Source organism: Drosophila guanche, unplaced genomic scaffold (assembly GCF_900245975.1).
Source record: "Drosophila guanche unplaced genomic scaffold, DGUA_6, whole genome shotgun sequence".
Lineage (NCBI taxonomy): Eukaryota > Metazoa > Arthropoda > Insecta > Diptera > Drosophilidae > Drosophila > Drosophila guanche.
Window position 1 is genome coordinate 10,432,044 of NW_022995744.1, and position 19,171 is coordinate 10,451,214.

The 19,171-nt window shown below is 44.8% G+C and overlaps 6 protein-coding genes across 7 annotated transcripts; 2 read left to right on the forward strand and 4 right to left on the reverse strand.

Moving 5' to 3' along the window:
* Window positions 1-190: 190 nt before the first annotated feature.
* LOC117580461 (probable cytochrome P450 305a1) lies at window positions 191-3,044 on the reverse strand. Its single transcript, XM_034267034.1, has 2 exons — window positions 2,838-3,044; window positions 191-1,994 (listed from the first exon to the last, which is right to left on the reverse strand). Exons 1-2 carry the CDS (start codon window positions 2,929-2,931, stop codon window positions 562-564), a joined length of 1,527 nt encoding a protein of 508 aa, XP_034122925.1. The 5' UTR covers window positions 2,932-3,044; the 3' UTR covers window positions 191-561.
* Window positions 3,045-3,276: 232 nt separating this feature from the next.
* Window positions 3,277-5,193, reverse strand: LOC117580463 (protein cycle). The gene is made up of 5 exons (XM_034267036.1): window positions 5,131-5,193; window positions 4,837-4,911; window positions 4,314-4,768; window positions 3,819-4,245; window positions 3,277-3,752 (listed from the first exon to the last, which is right to left on the reverse strand). Exons 1-5 carry the CDS (start codon window positions 5,148-5,150, stop codon window positions 3,491-3,493), a joined length of 1,239 nt encoding a protein of 412 aa, XP_034122927.1. The 5' UTR covers window positions 5,151-5,193; the 3' UTR covers window positions 3,277-3,490.
* Window positions 5,194-5,323: 130 nt separating this feature from the next.
* On the reverse strand, window positions 5,324-7,087 carry LOC117580465 (acidic fibroblast growth factor intracellular-binding protein). The gene is made up of 9 exons (XM_034267039.1): window positions 6,944-7,087; window positions 6,812-6,890; window positions 6,414-6,732; window positions 6,236-6,343; window positions 6,041-6,173; window positions 5,875-5,975; window positions 5,746-5,814; window positions 5,503-5,688; window positions 5,324-5,449 (listed from the first exon to the last, which is right to left on the reverse strand). The coding sequence occupies exons 1-9, from the start codon at window positions 7,004-7,006 to the stop codon at window positions 5,371-5,373; spliced, it is 1,137 nt and encodes a 378-aa protein (XP_034122930.1). The 5' UTR covers window positions 7,007-7,087; the 3' UTR covers window positions 5,324-5,370.
* Window positions 7,088-7,240: 153 nt separating this feature from the next.
* On the forward strand, window positions 7,241-10,455 carry LOC117580457 (deformed epidermal autoregulatory factor 1). 2 transcript variants are annotated; one of them, XM_034267029.1, is made up of 4 exons: window positions 7,241-7,712; window positions 8,308-9,052; window positions 9,294-9,940; window positions 10,002-10,455. In XM_034267029.1, exons 1-4 carry the CDS (start codon window positions 7,572-7,574, stop codon window positions 10,170-10,172), a joined length of 1,704 nt encoding a protein of 567 aa, XP_034122920.1. In that variant the 5' UTR covers window positions 7,241-7,571; the 3' UTR covers window positions 10,173-10,455. The 2 variants fall into 2 exon arrangements, with proteins under 2 accessions (XP_034122920.1, XP_034122919.1); XM_034267028.1 differs by having other exon boundaries at window positions 7,242-7,712; window positions 8,308-9,061.
* A 3,829-nt stretch (window positions 10,456-14,284) lies between these two features.
* LOC117580462 (serine/threonine-protein kinase tricorner) lies at window positions 14,285-17,433 on the reverse strand. The gene is made up of 5 exons (XM_034267035.1): window positions 16,728-17,433; window positions 16,259-16,468; window positions 16,071-16,177; window positions 15,520-16,004; window positions 14,285-15,451 (listed from the first exon to the last, which is right to left on the reverse strand). Exons 1-5 carry the CDS (start codon window positions 17,205-17,207, stop codon window positions 15,357-15,359), a joined length of 1,377 nt encoding a protein of 458 aa, XP_034122926.1. The 5' UTR covers window positions 17,208-17,433; the 3' UTR covers window positions 14,285-15,356.
* Window positions 17,434-17,485: 52 nt separating this feature from the next.
* On the forward strand, window positions 17,486-19,108 carry LOC117580464. The gene is made up of 3 exons (XM_034267038.1): window positions 17,486-18,053; window positions 18,118-18,803; window positions 18,871-19,108. The coding sequence occupies exons 1-3, from the start codon at window positions 17,564-17,566 to the stop codon at window positions 18,985-18,987; spliced, it is 1,293 nt and encodes a 430-aa protein (XP_034122929.1). The 5' UTR covers window positions 17,486-17,563; the 3' UTR covers window positions 18,988-19,108.
* The last annotated feature ends 63 nt before the right edge of the window (window positions 19,109-19,171 follow it).

Below are 19,171 nucleotides of genomic sequence, written 5' to 3' on the forward strand. Positions count from 1 at the left end.
CCCCCCCCCCCCCCCCCCCCATACCCCCTACTGTAAATGGACATTAATTCCTTCTCAATTTGAGTTTGTAAATACGTTGAGAACCCTGACTTGGTGTTGTTTTAAATACATGCATATAAACCAGACAAACAAGACGAACGATAACGATAACAGCTAACGTAAGCTGATCGTTAACAATGACGATTAATGATTACGATGATATGGTTTTTATTTAATTTAAATTTTGTTACACAAATTGTTTAAATTATGCGAAATTTTAAGTTTAATGTAGAGGACACTTTAATAAAGAACAAAAAAAAACAGACCAGAATCAAAACTGATCGATCGGTATACTATGTATTTAACCGAATAACCTTAAGATATTAATGTATGTATTCATGTGGAAATGTATACCCAACACCCTGCCCTGCCCTGCCTGTTTATGGTGAAATTACTAACAAGGTGACGTATTCACCACAAAGCACCCTGTTTCGGAACCACTACTCCATCTCCATTCCTTTCTTGCGCTTGTCTTTTCGAGCGTGGTGAATAAGTTAGAAATTTCACCATTAGCCTGCCTACTCAATCTGAAGAACGCTTCACGAACTTGACTTTGTAGGGCTTTGGTGTGAGGGTAATTCCGGGCAGCAACACCATTGATGGAGTCTCGCCGGGCGGCAGAACAATGCAAAATTGCTGGACTATCCTAACCAGAAACGAGAATATGCAGGCACGGGCCAGGGCATCGCCCAGACAGCGGCGTCTGCCTAGGCCGAATGGCATGAAAAACTCATCCTTGAAGCACTTGCCACCCACATCGATGAATCGTTCTGGCCTAAACTGCAGCGGATCCACCCAGTGCTGCTCGTCGAGATGCACCGAACGTAAGCTAATCAGAATGGTGGCATTCTGTGGTATGTCGTAGCCACCCAGCTTAGTGGGCCAGAGGGCACGACGTGGCCCTGTAATGGGTGTTATGTGAAAGAAACGCTGCACCTCCATTATGAAAGCGTCCATGTAGTCGAACGATTCCCTCCGACTGAGATGTGGGAAGGCGTCCGACTTTGCCGATTTCACGTTGGCCAACACCTCTGCGAAAAGCTTCTCCTGAACATCCGATCTCATGGCCAGCACCATGAGAGCCAGGTTAATGGTGTTGCTGGTGGTCTGGGAGCCGGCAATGAAAAAGTCCAGAATGGTCATCACTAGCTGCGTTTCGTTGAAGCTGCTGCTCTCACTATCCGAGCTTTGATTCCGCATCTCCTGCAGATAGGCATAGATCAGGTCGCTCTCCACCGGCTCATTCTCCGATGATTTCTCCAGCTGAAGTCTGTGCTCTTCTATGGTATCCATGAAGAAGCCGTAGAGCTCAGTGTTTAGCTGCCGAATGAGATTGTAGCCGGTGCGATCGGGGGCCACATGCCGCAGCCAGGGGAACTGTGCGAGCAGCCCACCGCAGATGTCGAAGAGCTTGGAGCGACGATTCATCAGCTCCAGCAACCTTTGCAGTGTGCTATCTTCCTCGCTGGCAATCCTCTTACCCGCTATAAGGCACCACAGCACGTTGAGTACACCGTGGGCCAACCATGTCACCGGCTCTATGGGTGCCTCCTCAGTCCGGTCCAGCTGCAACAGGAGCTCCTCCGCCTCACGCTCAATGTGGCTCTCCATCTGACTGCGTCCATAGCCGACGTGACGCATCTCCTTCATGGCAAAGTTGCGATGCTCGTACCAGAGCTTCCCATCCGTGCAGGTGATACCCTTCCTAGTGCCCATCGTGCGCAGACGCAGAAAGAAGTTGTCCGGCCTCCCCTCAAACACCTCCTGCAGCTGCACCTCGCGCACCATCTCGTGTCCCAGAGCCACCACCACGTACTCCTGCCCCAGCTTCAGTCCCAGCAACGGGCTCCGGTAACGCTGTGCCCACTGCCCAAAGAGGATGTGCTGTCCGCCCACAGCACGTGCCTCCTTACGGAACTGCAGTGTGTTGCCCAGCCAAGGCACGAATCGAGGACCTAATTGAAGAACGGAACAGAACAGACAATTGCAGAGGGTTACAAATCTTGCCTGACAACTGTCCAATCTTTCAGCAATCGATGGCCAGCAGTGCCTCTGTCCGGAAGGAATATACTCGTATGTGTGGAGGGACTACTACTTACTAATCTAATCGTTTGCTAGTGAAATCTGTTGGCCAGTAAATTATGAAATTACTTTAAATCGAAATCTGTTGGTTATCAGAAATATCAATGCGGGGCGCACCATGTATGTACATGTGCTGGGGATTGAGATCTGTTTTAAGTTTTCACACATTTCGTCGTAGAGTAGACAGTGCGATTCATAAGTATAAGAATAGCCTTTAACCGATGGCATGTGAAGGCTGGTAATATTGATGGCAATATCCCATCCACCATCCATCCCCCATTCGTATGTTAATTATTATGCCCTGCACTGTATGGAATTACAATGCAATATTATGCCATCACAGCCAAGCTGCATTTGGAGTACTGAGAAATGCATAAATTCAGACCGTACCGTGCCCCTACCCTTGTTAGGCACGTACCTCAGACCTGTTAGGTCTGGTGTCAGATATGGCTATGTGACAGTATTATCAATGCCGACACCGTACCCATCTCTGTCTCTGTCTGTATCACTGTCGGTGTCCATTTCGTGTTGCTAATGAGTGTACAGCCCAATTGGGAGCGAGACAGCTCGACTCGTCCTACATGGAGCACATGGAAGGCATCTCTAAGCAACGCAATAGACGCGGTTATCGTTGTATCTTTTGCTCATTCTCACTTAAATGCGGCCAGTGGAGACACCACAAGGGATCTGTCGCGTATCCTTTGTTGCCATCTCACCTGGTGGAAAATTCTTGGGCCGCCGCACCGATTTGACGAGGGAATAGATCACAAATCCAATTAAAATGGAGCACAAAATGATGAGGGCACTCATATTTGTATTTATCCAATTGATGAACTATTGAGTACGAAATACGAACAGTCCGCACAACACGCCAGCTCTGTGCCAACTAATTCCGAAACTAATTCACGAGAGAGTCGGACCCACGCGCTTGGCCTGTCGTCTTTTCATGTCGGTCGGTCTATTGATAGTGCAGGAAAAAAAGAAACAACGAAAACGAATCAAAACGAAATGGGAGAAAAAGCCCGTCTCAGATGATAAATCATGTACGTGTGTAGATATATATACACATATATATGAATACACATATGTATATATGTATACTCTTCGCATATACAGAAATTCTAGCTGAAGATCACGTCCAAAACGTGCCTGCCGTAGAGCTTTTTGTTGTTTATTTTACTATGTACTACAACTACTCTGACCAAACTCTCTTAGACTCGTGGAGGAATAAGAGGGGGAGAGTTAACTTAATCTCTAAGATACATTCTAACAATTTCCAATTGGCTTTGTGCGTTTAATTTATGGTATAAAAATGAGTTACGAGCAAAGTAGATTATCAACCCAATCGAATCTGGCAGCCATTGCCCGATTACAAGAAGACAGAATTTTTGGCAATTATGTAGTCAATCTCATTTGTCCAGGGATTCTTGAAGGCACGCCACTCGCTCTGCAGCTGTACGTAGCCATTGTCCTTACAGCGGAAGCGGTACACCTGCGTGGTGAGCTTCTCCGGCACCTGCATAACAATCTTGTGGGACTCGACCAGTGCGGCGATGTCTTCGTTGTGGAAATACTCGTAAAAGCTGGTCCCAAGGATCTCCTGTGGCAGGAAACCAATCACGAGGGTGGCACTAAAAGTGGACACAACACAACATATAACTCGACCAAGAATGGGCAACTCGTACTCGTACACATACCGCTGATCGATGAAAAGAAACTTTCCCTCCGCCGAGTGTCGTGAGATGAAGAGCACATGCCGAATGTTTGGATGCGTTTCCAGCGATGTGGGCACACTCGAGTTGAGCACATTGGGCGGTATGCGTCCGATGGCCACCAGGCAAGAGAGATTTGTTGTCTGATCGTCGCTATCGCCATCCTGTTCCTCATCCTTGATGGGCGTCCATGATTTCAGGTATCCTGTGCACTGAATAACCCGATACTTGTGATCTATACTCAGCTTGGACTTGCGCTTGGTGGAGCTGCGCGAGCTGGACGATGTGTCTGATTCCTCCTTGATTTGATTGTTTGCGGCACGCAATTTCATGCGACAAAAGAAGGAGCGACGCGCACCTGGACACAGGCGGCAGAGACTCTGAGGAACGTCTGTCTTGACGGGAAGCATGGCTGGGTAGGAAAAAAGAAAGGTTTTGCCATTGAGTTTAAGATTTGCATTGATAATTGGCTAAGCTTACTCTTCGCATCGATGAGTCGCTCCCTTGGGCACTGCTCCAGCGAGGAGAGCTGCTCTTTGACCTTGCCAATATCCTTCGGATGCAGAACATCAAACCAGCTCTGCCCCAATAGATCCGCCTGCGTGCAGTCCAGGACACTGGACACCGAGTCGGACACATAGAGGATGCGCCCACGATCACAACCCACAACGAACAGAAATCCCTCCGAAGCCTGCAATATTATCATCTTCAGCTCCTGGTCCGACATAAAGTTCGGCCTAAAATCAGCGCCAACGTACGGATGCAGACTACCGCTGCCTCGTATACCACGCAAATGCTGCACCGCCATCCGCAGCACCGTCAGCTTGTCCAGCTTCCTCTGCATGGCATAGCACATGGGTATCATGGAGGAGAGCTCGTTGATGTACGTGTTCATCTTGTCCCGTCTCCGCTTCTCGATTTCGCTGTGGTTTTGTCTAGCAGTTTCAAGTGGAATTCAGCCATTATCGATTCTACGACTACAACATCATTTGCTTTCTCATACTTGCGGTTTTCATCGGAAGTACGATTGGCCGACTTCTCCTCATCAAAGTCATCTTCCAGCTCCTCCTGATTCTCGCTGAAATATTTCAAGCAAAGAAATAGGAGTGGGAATTAAAGAAACAACCCCATTTTTTGTTGTGCAGCAACCTGCTGCAAATGGTTGATTCAAGTGCGACAGCTTGTGTTTATTCGGGGCTTTTTGGGCTACATAGTAATATGTGTATTAAGTCTACACTTAAAACAGCCACTTATTTATCATAAAGTACCGTAACAACTTTCTAAACAAAAATTTTACCTAGGTTCTTGCATTTCCATTGTAGCAGTGTGACTGACCCTTAGAAATATACCGTAATATACCTTCTCATTTTCAAAATATACCGAGGTTAAAACGTACTTAACCCATTCAATCCCCCGTTCCATCGCAACAGCTATTTTTCGTGTTGCTTTCAGAGATGGTTGACGACGAAATAATGTAAATTAAACACAGCTATGGTTTCAAACGAACATTTTTACATAACATGAAGTCTAGGTAAAGTTAAATATGGTACATTTTATCCAGGCATATTGTAATGACCTGCATGTAACGATCCCAAAGGCATCGAGTCTCCTGATCTCTGTAGAAAAAAATACTTAGTTAGTGCTAATTAAGCATCAAAACAAAAATCACCTTGAAATTTCCAAATCCAGAACGCTCTGTGTGATGGATGATAGAAATTTATTAACCTGTTCTCGGTTCCAGCCGTTCTGACGCCAGGGATCTATCAGTTTTTCACAGAGATCAACGAAAAGATCGCGCAGTTCCCGATTGCGATGAAGATTACAGGCGATTGTGATCAAGGCGCGCCAGTATGAGCTATAAAGCGACCAACCATTATACGACCAGCACTTTTAAGCAAAACAACATCCTCACCGAAAGTTTCCGTCCAACTCATGAAAGGCACGGTCCAGGAGAACAGGCTTAAGGCGCAGGCAGACGAGGCTGTAAAACAGGAAAAACATGAAATATATTCAGATATCTGCAGGCTACTGCAGATCCTACTGTTTTATCTCCTTTTCTTTATCCAGCAGGCATCGCAATTCACGCAGATCTAGGAGGAACTCTTTGTCCATTTCAGTGTCGTAGTACTCGGGTCCAGTGTGCTAAAAATACGAAATACAAAATGTAGACAGCTCAAGTGAGTATTAATAATAATGATTCAACCTGCCTGGTACGTGTATGTCCAATAGATCATAATTGAGTGTGAGCAGGTCAATAAATCACTGAAACTTAAATATTGCAACTTCTTTTTGGTCGTTTCAAAGCGCAAGCAGGCCAGGAACACGATGCATGCATACTTTCTGCATAAGAAATTAGTATTTAACATTAAACTGAGTTTAAGCTGGTTGCAGGAACTTCATACTTTGCCAAATCGTTGGATATAAAGAAGAGCTGCTTTATGTTGTTGGTCAGCGTTCCAGGCATCTCCTCCACAGCTTTGAATATGCGCTTAACGTTGTCGAACTGACGGCTGTTAATAGGTGTCATAGTTAGCATGAAATTGTGGTAATAATCCTGTTTGGTGTGCTAAATCAACATACCGGCAGGACTTCAGCTTGACGCAAGTCTTCTCGGCCACTTCATCCAAGTCCTTGCGGTAGCGCGAAGTCAGTTTTTTGCCCAGTATCTCACGTGCTACAACATCATCAATGGAATAATATTTCTCCGTGATCAAGTCACGCATATGCGGCTCTAGTTGAAAGCAAGACTGTTCCATCAGCTTGGTGGGCGCGTGCAGATATAATTCTATCAGCGAATAGGTGCGGTAGTGGTCCAGGACATCGGAGGCAATCAAGTCGCTTGGTGCTCCCATGGAATGGCCAAAACCCTTCTGTTTCAAGTAGGAGACGGCTTCGCTTGCTACCATCATCACAATGAATATATTACAATGGTTATCAAAACACAGCACAACACAGAAGAAGTTATAATAAAAACTCACAGGAAAACCCTTCGATCCATAGCTGGTAAATTTCGGGATCAACAAGGGTGTAATTGCTAATAAAGACATCCACATCGGCCTGTAAAATAGGTATTTTCGATTTTTGTGTATAATATTTTATCATTTATTTACCATTTTATTACTATAGTGTGGCCAGTACACCGATAGATCAATAACGCGATGGACATGTGCCATCCAACTGGGAAGAACCAAGTTTTGGCCCAATACAGTCCTAATCCAGTATAATCCTGGATATCTCGTTATACAATCAATAGCTCGATTTTCCAATATTTTATGGAAGTTACGCTATATATTGGTTATAAGTTTTATCACAAATCATCGGTGCCACAGTTAAAATCACAATCTGTGTGACCATGTTTCCACGTTTCGCCATGCGCGTGACAACCCTGCTGACGTTTTCGGTCAACATGACAACTCTATCATGCGGAAGAAGAGGAGGATATCAACTTTAAGAGATATTTTAAAGTTTTTAGCTTAAAAAATGTAAATTGCAATATATTGTAAACTGTAAATAGAAGAAAATGAATCGTTGACGCGAATGCCACAAAATGCACATGTAAATTGTAAATGGTGTGCGCGGGAAACACAAACTGCAGGCGCAACAGCAACAGCACCAACCACAACAGACGTCCAATTGCAATTTGCAGCAATTCGATGAGTTAATTTTAAGAAATAAAAGCGGAAATACTAGTGATAGAACAAGTGAAAGTGAATTCAGTGCGGTAGTGGCACACCAATAATGGAACAGGTCGATTCTACTGAGCTGCACATAAGCAGGATACGTGAAGTGAAAGACTTGGCCGACGATGTGCGCGATGTTGTGAAAGAAGAGGTGATATTAGAAAGCCCGGGCCATCACCATCATCATCATCACCATCAGGTAATGAAACAGAAACAAAATGTTGCCTCTTGGCGGTAAGGGTGGATGTCGATGTGGATGTGGCCGTGGCTGTGGTTGTGGCTGTGCATATCACTCCGAATCCGAATATGGTTCACTCTGACTCTGGTTCTGGCTCCTCGCGCTCTGCCACTGGCTCTGCTCTGCTCTGCGCAGTAGTGGAAACTGTGTCCATGTGTGCGTGCATGTGTGGAAGTGGGAAGAGTGGGAGTGGGGTTGGGGTTGGCCTGCTCCAAGCGGAGCAATCGGCCCACTGGGCAAACCAATCCCAACCCCCACAGAACGCCGCTATACAGTACATACCACCCGCTCACACTCCCGTTCCCGCACCCCCTCCCCAAGCCAACAGATTTTGTGGCGCAAATTGTTGTGTATACCGATTTTCATTTTTCCCATGCTGTGTTGTTTACTTACATTCGAATTTTCCTCTCTGATTCCTTGGGAAATCGCATCGCATCGCTTGAAATAAAACTACACGGATCGCAAAACACAAATACGACAATTGGCAATTGGACACTTAACCACATTCATGTGACGAACGTTGGAATATTGGAATATGTGCGCTATGGTAATGCAGTTGGATTCTAAGGTTCGCATGGTCACATCCTCCTCAAACGACAACAGCGGTAGCGGCTCCGGAGGTGGAACAGGAGGAGGCGGCGGTGTTGTCTCAGTGCCAGTTTCGCTGCCAATCGGATCAATGATAACCGGTACCACCTTTAATGTGATTACGCCCGATCAGCTCCCCCACTTTAAGCCGATGCTGTGCGTCGACAACAATGGCTACCTGTCCGGCGGCACGGTTAGCATGGGCAACGACCTGAAGACGATCGTCATCCAGCAGCAGCAGCAGCAGACACAAGCCACCGGCGGAGGAGGGGGCTCCAACAGTGCTGGAACCAATACAAATGCCACCAACACTCTTGGACTGAATCATGACGGCTCTGGGAGCAGGGCCCCCAGCGAGGACAGCCTTGTCCTCGAGCATGCAGGTGGTGGTGCCCAAGCAACGGGCTCCACCGGCTGGGCAGAGAACACATCAACGCAACACATGGAGGTCTTCCAGATCCGTTGTAAAACCACCTGCGCCGAACTCTATCGCAGCAAACTGGGATCTGGCGGCCGGGGTCGCTGCGTCAAGTACAAGGAGAAGTGGCACACACCAAGCGAGTTCGAGCATGTGTGCGGCCGGGGCTCGAGCAAAGACTGGAAGCGCTCCATCAAGTACGGTGGCAAGTCGCTGCAATCGCTCATCGACGAGGGCACACTCACGCCCCATGCAACCAACTGCAGCTGCACCGTCTGCTGCGACGGTGAAGCAGGTGAGTCAGGTGAGACGAACAAAAACTATAACCCTGGTCCCCAGCACCTCGGTCCATCCATTAAGACCTTAACAAGTGAACAGTGAACTCGCCACACACAACTTGATTGGCACCGCCACTACAGCTCTATAGATTGTTCAAATAAAAGGATTCGGTGGTGAGCAGTGTGGCGGCGGGTTCACTGTACCACATTTAGGGTCGAGTAAAAAGCATTTTTAAATCAATTCTGATTGAAATTTAGCGTCCGGCCCTGTACGTCTATTCACGCCGTATAAGCGGCGAAAGCGGAATCAAACGGATCTCGATATGGAGCCTGGTCCCAAGCGAAAGCGTAATACCCATCATAGCAACAATAATAATAATAGCAACACTAACAACAATAACAACAACACGAGCGGCAACAGCGCCAACAACAATATAGATATGGCGGCCGCCAGTGCGGCTGCTGCTGTGGCGGCAACCTCCAGCGTTGTGGATGAGAATATGTTTTTGGCCGAGGAAAACATAACGTCTAAGGATGAGCCATGGGCTGCACTAAACGACAGCCTGGACACCTCCACCGAGCTAGTTGACCAATCGCAAATGGGCAATGACTACGGCCGTGAAACGTTCGTGGTTAACATCAATGATGGGGCCTCCATTGCCGTCCTGGACAACAGTCAATCGATGAAGAACATCGAGCATGTCTACTGCACCATGGTGAAGGCAACCAACGACTTTAAGCGTCTGCTCAATGAAATGAAGCAGAACTACGAGCGACGAATCGAGGTTTTGCAAAAGGAGCGCGATGCGGCGGTTAGTGCGATGCGTGTACAGGTTCACGCGGACATCGATGATCCAAATATATCTGGCTCCCTGCACGGCAATGAGATCATATCGGCCAAAAAGGTAAATTCGCATTTACCCCCAATGTAATCTAATAATTTAATTTAATTAAATAATCGACTAGTGCGCCAACTGTAACCGCGAGGCATTGGCCGAATGCTCGCTATGCCGAAAGACGCCGTACTGCTCGGAGTTCTGCCAGCGCAAGGATTGGAATGCTCATCAGGTGGAGTGCACAAGGAATCCGCAAACGACAACGCAGCAGGTGATGCTGTTGATCGATGATCAGTCCTAAGCAACCTAACGAACTGTACATACAAATTTTACTACTAATAATACGAATATACAAAGTTCCCCCTTTTCCTGTAGCTCCCTATTGCCCCTTTCCCATTTCCCCACCCCCACCATCAACTTTAAAGCCCATTAGCAAGCCTCTATCCTTTTAGACTTATGTCCTACATTAATGTAATTCTTAACGTACATATAACTATATAAATATATATATATATATATTACACATATATATATACATTTTACTATTGAACGTAGGGCAAGCCAACAAAAATACAAAATAAATACAAAAAAAACAAAACAAAAAAGAACAACAAAAATATAATTAATTAAAAACGAGAGAATAACGTAGCAAGCAAAAATCAAAGCAAGTGCAAAGGCGTAGAAAATTAATTAAGCTACATTTTGACGTAACGTAACAAAAACCTAAACAGATAACTTGTAATTCAATTTAAATTTAATTAAATTTAGTAATAGTTGCAAGGCGCATAGCATAACTAACAGGGAGAGTCACCCAATCCAAACCAATCCCATCCCATACCATCACAAACACCGAACACACTGAATACGAAACTAGAAGTGAATCCCAAACCAAGTCCCACACAGATGGTTGATTCTTTTGCATTGATTGAAGAGAAACAAGAGATGACACAAATTCTGAAATTCTGAAATTACAAAACGAGTACATATTCGTCTATGTATCCATTTTTCATTAGACTCTAAGAACATAGTTAAACTTTTAACATTTTACTATTATAATTTAATGGATACTACTGCCCGTTACAAGGATCCAATAAAGATTTCAAACAAAACATAGATGTCAGTATCAGAAAATAAATGAAATTTAAACTACACACCATCCTCTATCCATATTATCCTTAAAACTAGACCTAGACCCAAACCCCAACCCAAAGCCACGCCACGCCACGCCACATCAGCCCCTCTCACAATAACCAAAATGTAAAACATTAACAAAATAAAATAATAATAACAGTTAGTTAGTTGTGTATAAATGTGTCTCGTAGGGTTTTCTCGACTGTAAAGCTTCTTGCCGTCACGTCACGTCACCCGCAGCTCAGCCTTCAGCTGATGCAACACCATTCTTATAGTCTATAGTCCCAAACCATATGCTAATACATTTAAACACACATACAAACAAGCAAAAAAACATACATACATATATATAAAGATAGCTTTAGACAACAGCTAGATAAATGTATATTCGAATTCCAGCTCACACGCAGATGCAATGAAGTTTACAGTTTGAATTTCAGACAAATTTATTGTGGACCCGGATCGATCATATCATTCAACGTAAAACGAAAACTAAAACCTGGCAGAAAGTCACACAAGAAGCGTTGACAACAGAGACGACCGGCAGAAGAGTATACAAAATATAAAAAGACATACATTTAAATTTTAAATGTGCAAAGCTTACCTTGTGTTGTTTCTTTTTGATAATACAAACATTGTGTGTGTGTGTACTAATCCTGGTGTGTGGCTAATACGACGGGAAAACAGCATATGTAAATATGTACGTATACCACGATGCCATCATCTACGGGGTGATCACAGAGCCGAGACACAGCTGGCGTGTCCTCCCATGCCAATAGGCATTATGTTGAATAAATAAACCAGGCACCATAGTTAGTCGTTGGTGGACGCTGGGACTGCCTTCGCAAATCAAAAACACTTTCTTGAATACCTCTACCGATTGGGTTACTTATTGCAATAATCGGTAATCGTTAATCGAGTGTAGCCAAAACAAGAGTGAACTTTTTAAGCTTAATTCGGTGCACGTGTTTTTGTTTGCTACAAAATTGTTTAACAAAATTAGCTCGTTCAACTGTAACAAGTTACAGTGACGACGTGGCGATTTCCACCTTGCAAAGGCGGGCGGCCAAATAATCCCCCTCTACCCAAGGGTAGATAGACGAAATGCAACAGGCAAAAGAAGAGGGAGGCTCGCAACCAGAGGTTCTACGTGTGATAAGTAAACTTTTTTCGCAGACCCCAAAATTGCCTTTTGAGATAGATTTTCTTGGTGTGGCACGGATACAATGAGCAATCCCCTCTCGTGGCCAGACCTATTGCTACCGTATCAAGTTGATGTCGGAGAAGTTTCAGCTATATCTGACACCATGCCCGCTGTGACTGTGTCCATCCAAGGCTGCAAGGCATCCGATAAGCCCGAAAGTAAGCTTTCGGCACTTGGCCGGCGGACAATCGAACATTTGTGGAATTCCTATGGTGGCGATGAAGAAGAGCCAGCGAAGAGTTCTTTGGAGAAAGGCTTCAAAGGCTTCAAACAACATGCTTAATATAATAGCCACAAACCCGAACATTTTGGCAGGGACATCGGATTGCTCTCAACGGATTGCGTTAAATACAAGAGTTGACAGGGACTCATACAAGACCGTGTGGACCCCAGATATTCAGGTAGGTACCCAGGAGGGAACGAGCCACCTGTTGCAATTATGTCCTCAAGTTTCGATAGTGCTTCTACAAAAGACGTCGATGGTGAGATAGTCTATTGCATTACTTACTTTCCAGTCTATTAAGGATGGCAGGGAAAGTGGGGGATAAAGTCGTGTCCTCATCGAGTCGACTTTAAGCGGCAGTTACCGTACTGAAGCCTCCTCAGATATCAAGCAAAAAGCCAAATTTATGTCCAGAGCCGCTACGGTACATATACCAGGCAATTATCAATACATCTGCCTGGTGACTATGAAATTTGCAGCGGAATCTCGGCGAAGGGGCAGGGAGAGCATAACTTTGCAGCGATGGTCCATGCCTACCTGGGACGTACCGCATCCGAAGGGGTACCTAAGATGAGCGAATGTGCTGTGTCTGTGGCTCTAAGTAATTTGATGATCTGTTTTGCAAACGCAGAAGAGCTCCAGAAAACGCGTTTGAAGTGTACTCTTTTGGCGACAAGCAAACAAGGACCCAACAAATCCCATCAGGTTGAAGGGAAAATTGAGCCTGATCGCATTTCCGCACCGTATGGCTTCAACTTATCGGCTGAATCTCTAACTGAGATGCTGAAGAAATACAAGCACTGGCGCACGGATCCGCTCGGATATTTTGCCTTTGGCCTTATGGGGCCGGTGGCCCGTTTGGCCTTGCATGTCTTGGCCTTACCTGTCTTGGCGGCAAGGACTTGAGTGCTAGGACAGACCAACTGGGCAGCTGCCGAGCTGAGAGAAAGCATTTTCATGCATAACCGAATGGGAAGTTTAGATTTTTTGAAATTTCAATGGTGCACCATAACAGGAGGATTCGTAATAGAGGGCAACTGGTAAGGAAACAGGGTAGTAGATCAATCGAACCACCACCAGATCCTGGGAGTATCAATGAATATTGCCAGTAAGCCGGCTGATATACCTGTCTCATGGTACGAAACCCATTACAGCTGGAACTGCCCGTGGTGGTATGTCACATTCATTGCCAAATGTCTGGGACATTCATTTCCGCATAAGTCCGAATTGAAGTTACAGAATTTTGAAGGATGGTTAGTAAAACCTGAAAATCGCTTTGATCTGTGTATTTTATCCGACAATAAAAAATACGAGCTTAACCGTGAGACAGTCGACATTATGTCATACTCATACTCTACTAACCGATATGAAGAAAAAAGAACATTGTTTCGTTTAATAAGGGGCATGTGTGAGCTGAATGTGATTATACTAGTAAATGAAACCATGACTGATTGTAATACTCCCACTGCATTTGTTAGCCGCAATGAGAAGAGTCGAACTCAATTCCCGTCGAAATACGATACGGTCGGCCATGAAGATTACTTTCGCCGGATAATCGAGCAGCTAATGTAATATGATTGACGATAGAGTCACATAAAATGTGGATTTATTGTTAGTTGGTACTATTATGCACATTTTTCATTTATTATTATTGCGTTCATGTTGCTGGTGTTGCATTATTATCAATGTTATCATTACTCGCTTATTTTTATTGTATTTCTATTACCAAAAATAAAATCTTAAAACTTGTATGTTTATCAATTACTTAAAGTTTGCTTTTGCTTTTGCGCAACTGCTCGGGGTTTGAGTTGGGTTGGGTGTTGTGTTTTGCAATTATATATACAATATATATATGTATATATGTACTACATAATTCCAAATATAATTTATGCATTTACGTTATGTATTTGCGTTTTTCGACCAGCAGTAACTTGGTATTTTTCACTTTAGCTCTGAAACTACAATTACGAGAATAACATAGAACGCAGAATGAATTCCACCGGAGAGCTACAATCGAATGTCTAAAATATGTTGTGTTTCTTTCTACAGAGGCGCTTGGGGTCTGGGGGTCCGTTTGGGAGTGGAATTTTTGTGTACATAGATCGAAACCAATACATACATACATCTACATATATATGGTTTGTTGTGTGTGACATTAGTAACTAATTTGTGTGTGTTTTGTTTCAAAAATATTTCTGCTTTTGCATGTTTTAATAATTATAAAGTGATTTTTTCATTCGAAATTGATACAAAACATATCTCGTATGTATCTACGTACATACATATACATTTATATATAATTAACGTGGCTAAATTTTATAACATTTCTCAATTGGCTAAATAAAAAGATGTTGTGGGCATTTTGCTGCTGCCCAACGAAGTAATGTAAATAAGAGGTATACGGAAAATGCCAAATGGGTCCCTAAGTGGCCGAAACATTGACTTTTGCTCTTTTGCTTACAAACGCAACGTTAAAATGGAAGGACATGGGAGCACTATGGTATGGTTTTAACTTAATTTGAGAGATGCCCACTCAGCCACTGCCGCTGCTGGGTGGCATGAGGCATGAGAGGAGAGTGCATGGTGTGGGGGTGCGCGGGTAACGCTTTAAGCAAAACATTTTTACATACAACACACAATCGTTAGATCTCGTTATCTTCACTTTCTTTTCGTTTTGGAATCACAAATGTTAGCTAGTATTTAAATACACATGTAGGTAAGATATTCAAAAAGGAAAATTAAGTTTTTGCTTAGCGTGGAGAATGCTTTTGCTCTTGGTGGTGGATGATGTTAGAGAGACGACGACGACGACGGCGACGGAGACGACGGCTATGATGGTGAAAATACAAGTGTGGGTGGCAAAGTGCGGCAAAGGCAACCCTGACGATGCGACCGATTATGCTCCTGCTCCAGCTACGAGTCCTGCTTCACTCCAGATTTCGCACCTCGAATCGCTTGTACGTGTAGTTGATAAAGACCCAATCCTTAGCAATCTCCCCGCCCTGCGGTATAGGCGCTGATGCTGAAAAGGAGATGTGGAATTATTCACTCACAAGAACCTTTAATCGGAAGGATTACGATCAATCTTACGTATCTCCAGCGAGACATCAGGAAATTCATCGAAATTAGACGTATCATCAATGGAGCGCACCTCAACGGGTATGGCCGCTGGTCGCTCCCGTATGTGTTCCCAGTCGACGCCGCGAAAGAACGGCACCGACTTCAGGTCTTCCAGTCCACGCTGTGAGCCCAACCGGCGATCCGCCTCACAGCAGAATTTGATGATCGTCTCCTTTGCCTCCTCCGATATGGGGATCTCTGGCGGAAAGATAAGGGTCTCGCGCCAGTTCATTACCTTGCGGTATGTGTCCTGCGGATTATCTGAGCAGAAGGGTGGATAGCCCATTAGCATTTCATACATGATGACGCCCAGCGACCACCAATCGCAGGCTGGTCCATAACCAGTCTGCAGAAACACTTCGGGCGCAATATAATCCGGCGTTCCAACTGTGCTGTAGGCAAGGGCACGTCGATTTCGTTTCCACGATTCGGCACGACGCTTCGAGTCCATGGGACTGCAAGAGGATTGGAAATATTACTAAGCTGGAAACCATTGGCAGCTGCCGTTGCTGTTGCCTCACCTCGCACAGGTGCCAATGAAATCTGATGGTTTCGCTTGCGACAAGTCCCGATAAAAGTCTGTTCGATGCGACTTCTTCAGTCCAGTGCAGAGTCCGAAATCGGAGAGCTGGATGAGACGAATGAGACAAATGTGGTTTAGTTTTCAAGTGGACTAGGGACCGAGTGCTCGCCTACGCCTACGCCTTACCTTGAGATGCCCTCGCGCATCGAGCAGCAAATTGTCCGGCTTGATGTCCCTGTGTATGAAACCGAGTTTGTGTATCGAGTCGATAGCCAGCGCCGTCTCACTGATATAGAACTGTGTGCCCTCCTCGGATAGTGTGTCCTTTTTCATCAACAGCGTCATCATGTCCCCGCCAGGCAAAAACTCCATTATCAAATATAAATTTACCTGGTCCTGCAGTCAAAAATCAAAAAGAAAATAATACAATGTAGGCACGTTCTCCTGTGGCTTTGAGCTTTCATCAAGAAGAGGAAGATGAAGCGGAACAAAAACAAAGACCATATGATTAGCAAGTGCGCTGCTTTTGCTATTTTGCCAGTTGCATTTGTATTGGTTTATTGATTTTCTCCCGTTTTCTTTTGTATTTTGTATCGCCCTCTTCCTATTGTTGCTTTTACGACTGACTGACTGCTGCTGGTACTTTTGCACTCACCTGAAAACTATAGTACATCTTGACCACCCACTGATGATCGGCCTCAACAAGAACATCACGCTCGGCCCGTACATGCGCCACTTGTTCTTTCTCGAGCATATCAGCTTTGCGTAGCACCTTCATGGCGTAGACATGTCCCGTGTCCTTTTTTTGCACCAAACGCACCTCACCGAATGCACCGCGACCGATGACTTTCAACGCCTCAAAATCCTCGACACCGAGACGTAATCGCTTGAGACGCAAATATTCCGTCTCTTTTTGCGCATGCTGTAAGCGTTTCTCCTGACGTTGCGACTCTGTTAGACTTTCGTCCTTCAGCTGGGCCTCCAATTTTGCCAGGCGCTGCTTACGCTCGCCGTATTGTGTCACCAAGTTGCTGTAGTAATTCTCCAACGTCACCTTGGCCTTGGTGGCCTTGTCCAGTGTGTGATCGCTGAATCTGATTGAGGAACCGTCCGTGTCCGTTCTGCTGCTCATCATCTAAACTGTGCTGTTTATATTTTTGTGTTGACTGTGTTGCCTGTTGTGTGGTTTGCGCTGCAGGCTGGCTTTGGTAACTCTTGGCTTTGTGTCGTAAGGAGTTATGCACTTGCCAAAGCACAAATGCAGCTCGTTTTTTATGCTTTCTTGTCTTTTTCCTCAGTAATTTGTTGAAATTCCTCCCTTTCACTGCTTCTTCTTTCAATGGCCATTCGCATTTTTCCTAGAGATGTGGCATATCTATCGACTGATATCGAATTTCAATAACGATATCAAATGGCACGGACAACGGTATCGAAAATACCAAATAAGTCAATAAAGGAAATTACATTAATTAAGATGACAAAAACAAGATAATGGCTCGTATTACTAACTTTTCTGACCTCAACCGCAGCTGTGTATTGTTTATTTTCAAGCTACTGAGCTTGGAGGACCAGCTGCACCTGGCTCGGTGCTGTTGCGGATTTCGGGACGCCTTCGTCCAACTGCACCGCCATCATTTCCACGAAATTATTGACCGGGACACGAATCTGAGAACCCTAGAAGATTGGCAAACGTTTCTGTGGCTGTGCGGTGGCAATATCAGGAGCATCCAATCGTACTTCGATGACGATCATCCGCTTCAACTGCTGCCTATGATCAGCAAGTACTGCTACCGACTGGAGAGTATAACGATCAACAATGCGACGGTGGCCAGGACACAGCCCTATTTATTAAAAATCACTTCGCTAAGAAAAGTTCACGTTCGCAACTACAAGAGCACGAGCAAGGACTTGATAAAAGCTATGCAGATGCGCCTGCCACACATAAGAAGTCTAGGCCTGGAAAGTTTCGAGCGTCGCGAGCGTAAGAAGTCTAATAAGAAATCTAATAATAAAAGTGTTGATTGTTCTCTCTTTTCTTTCGGCAGTGCAAGAAGTGGTACACTTCAGAAATCTTGTGGAGCTCTCGATGTATGACGAGGTAACCGCCTCTGAGTTCACAGCAATGATCAAACCCATGAGCAATCTGCAGAGTCTTCAGCTGCGCAACGCCAAGCGTTTCCTGACCACCAGCTCTCTCAGGTATTTGGCTTCAGTTTGTCGCCAGCTAGAGAAGCTATCGTTCAACGACTGCGATGCCGATCTAACAACTCTGTCTCAGTTCTCCAATTTAAAGTACTTGCAAATATACTGCCCAGAAGAGCTGAAAGGGCGCTTCTTTAAAGCATTGGCCAGCAGCTGTTATTCGCAGTTGGAGTACCTCATACTCCATCGGAAACGCTGGATCAACGAGGAGCATGCCCAACATATCAGTGCCTTGAAGTCGCTTAAATGGCTTGTCTGCAAGCCCCGCGACGACAACTGTGTACAACATTTGGCGCGACTCAACCAACTGGAGTGCCTCTCATTTCAGTGCGCCCGAGAAATTGGTGAACAGAAGCTTTCGATTCTAGTGGCCAGGAATGATCAGCTTCGGTATTTAAACATTTGTTACTGCCTTGGCATAACAGACTCCTTTGTCCTGGACACATTGGAGAGTCTGGCAAAGCGGCTAGCCCAGCCTCTGCACTTGTACGCAGCTGCCACCGACATCAGGCACGACATAATGAACAGAGTAAGTAATTACAAGTCGATGGGGAATGCCATTTCTAAAGAGTGAACACACATTTCTCCGTGTATAGCTACCGCCAGAATATCCCCTAAAGATGCTCTGTCTGAATTTCGAGTGCAGCGAAGGAATAACTGGCAACAATCATTTTTATATTGATGAACCAGAATTCGACCGTCAAGCTGTCTAAGGCTTTCGGTCGCCTAATAATTATTCCGTTTATTATTACCAAAAATTAATCAGAAATATCTTTATTTTAAACTTGTTTTGTGATTTTATCACTTGAGTGATATTAGATGAATAATGCACAACAATGTAATCAAATGTAATAAAAATACATTTTTAATACATTTTACACAGCTGACTCAAAACGA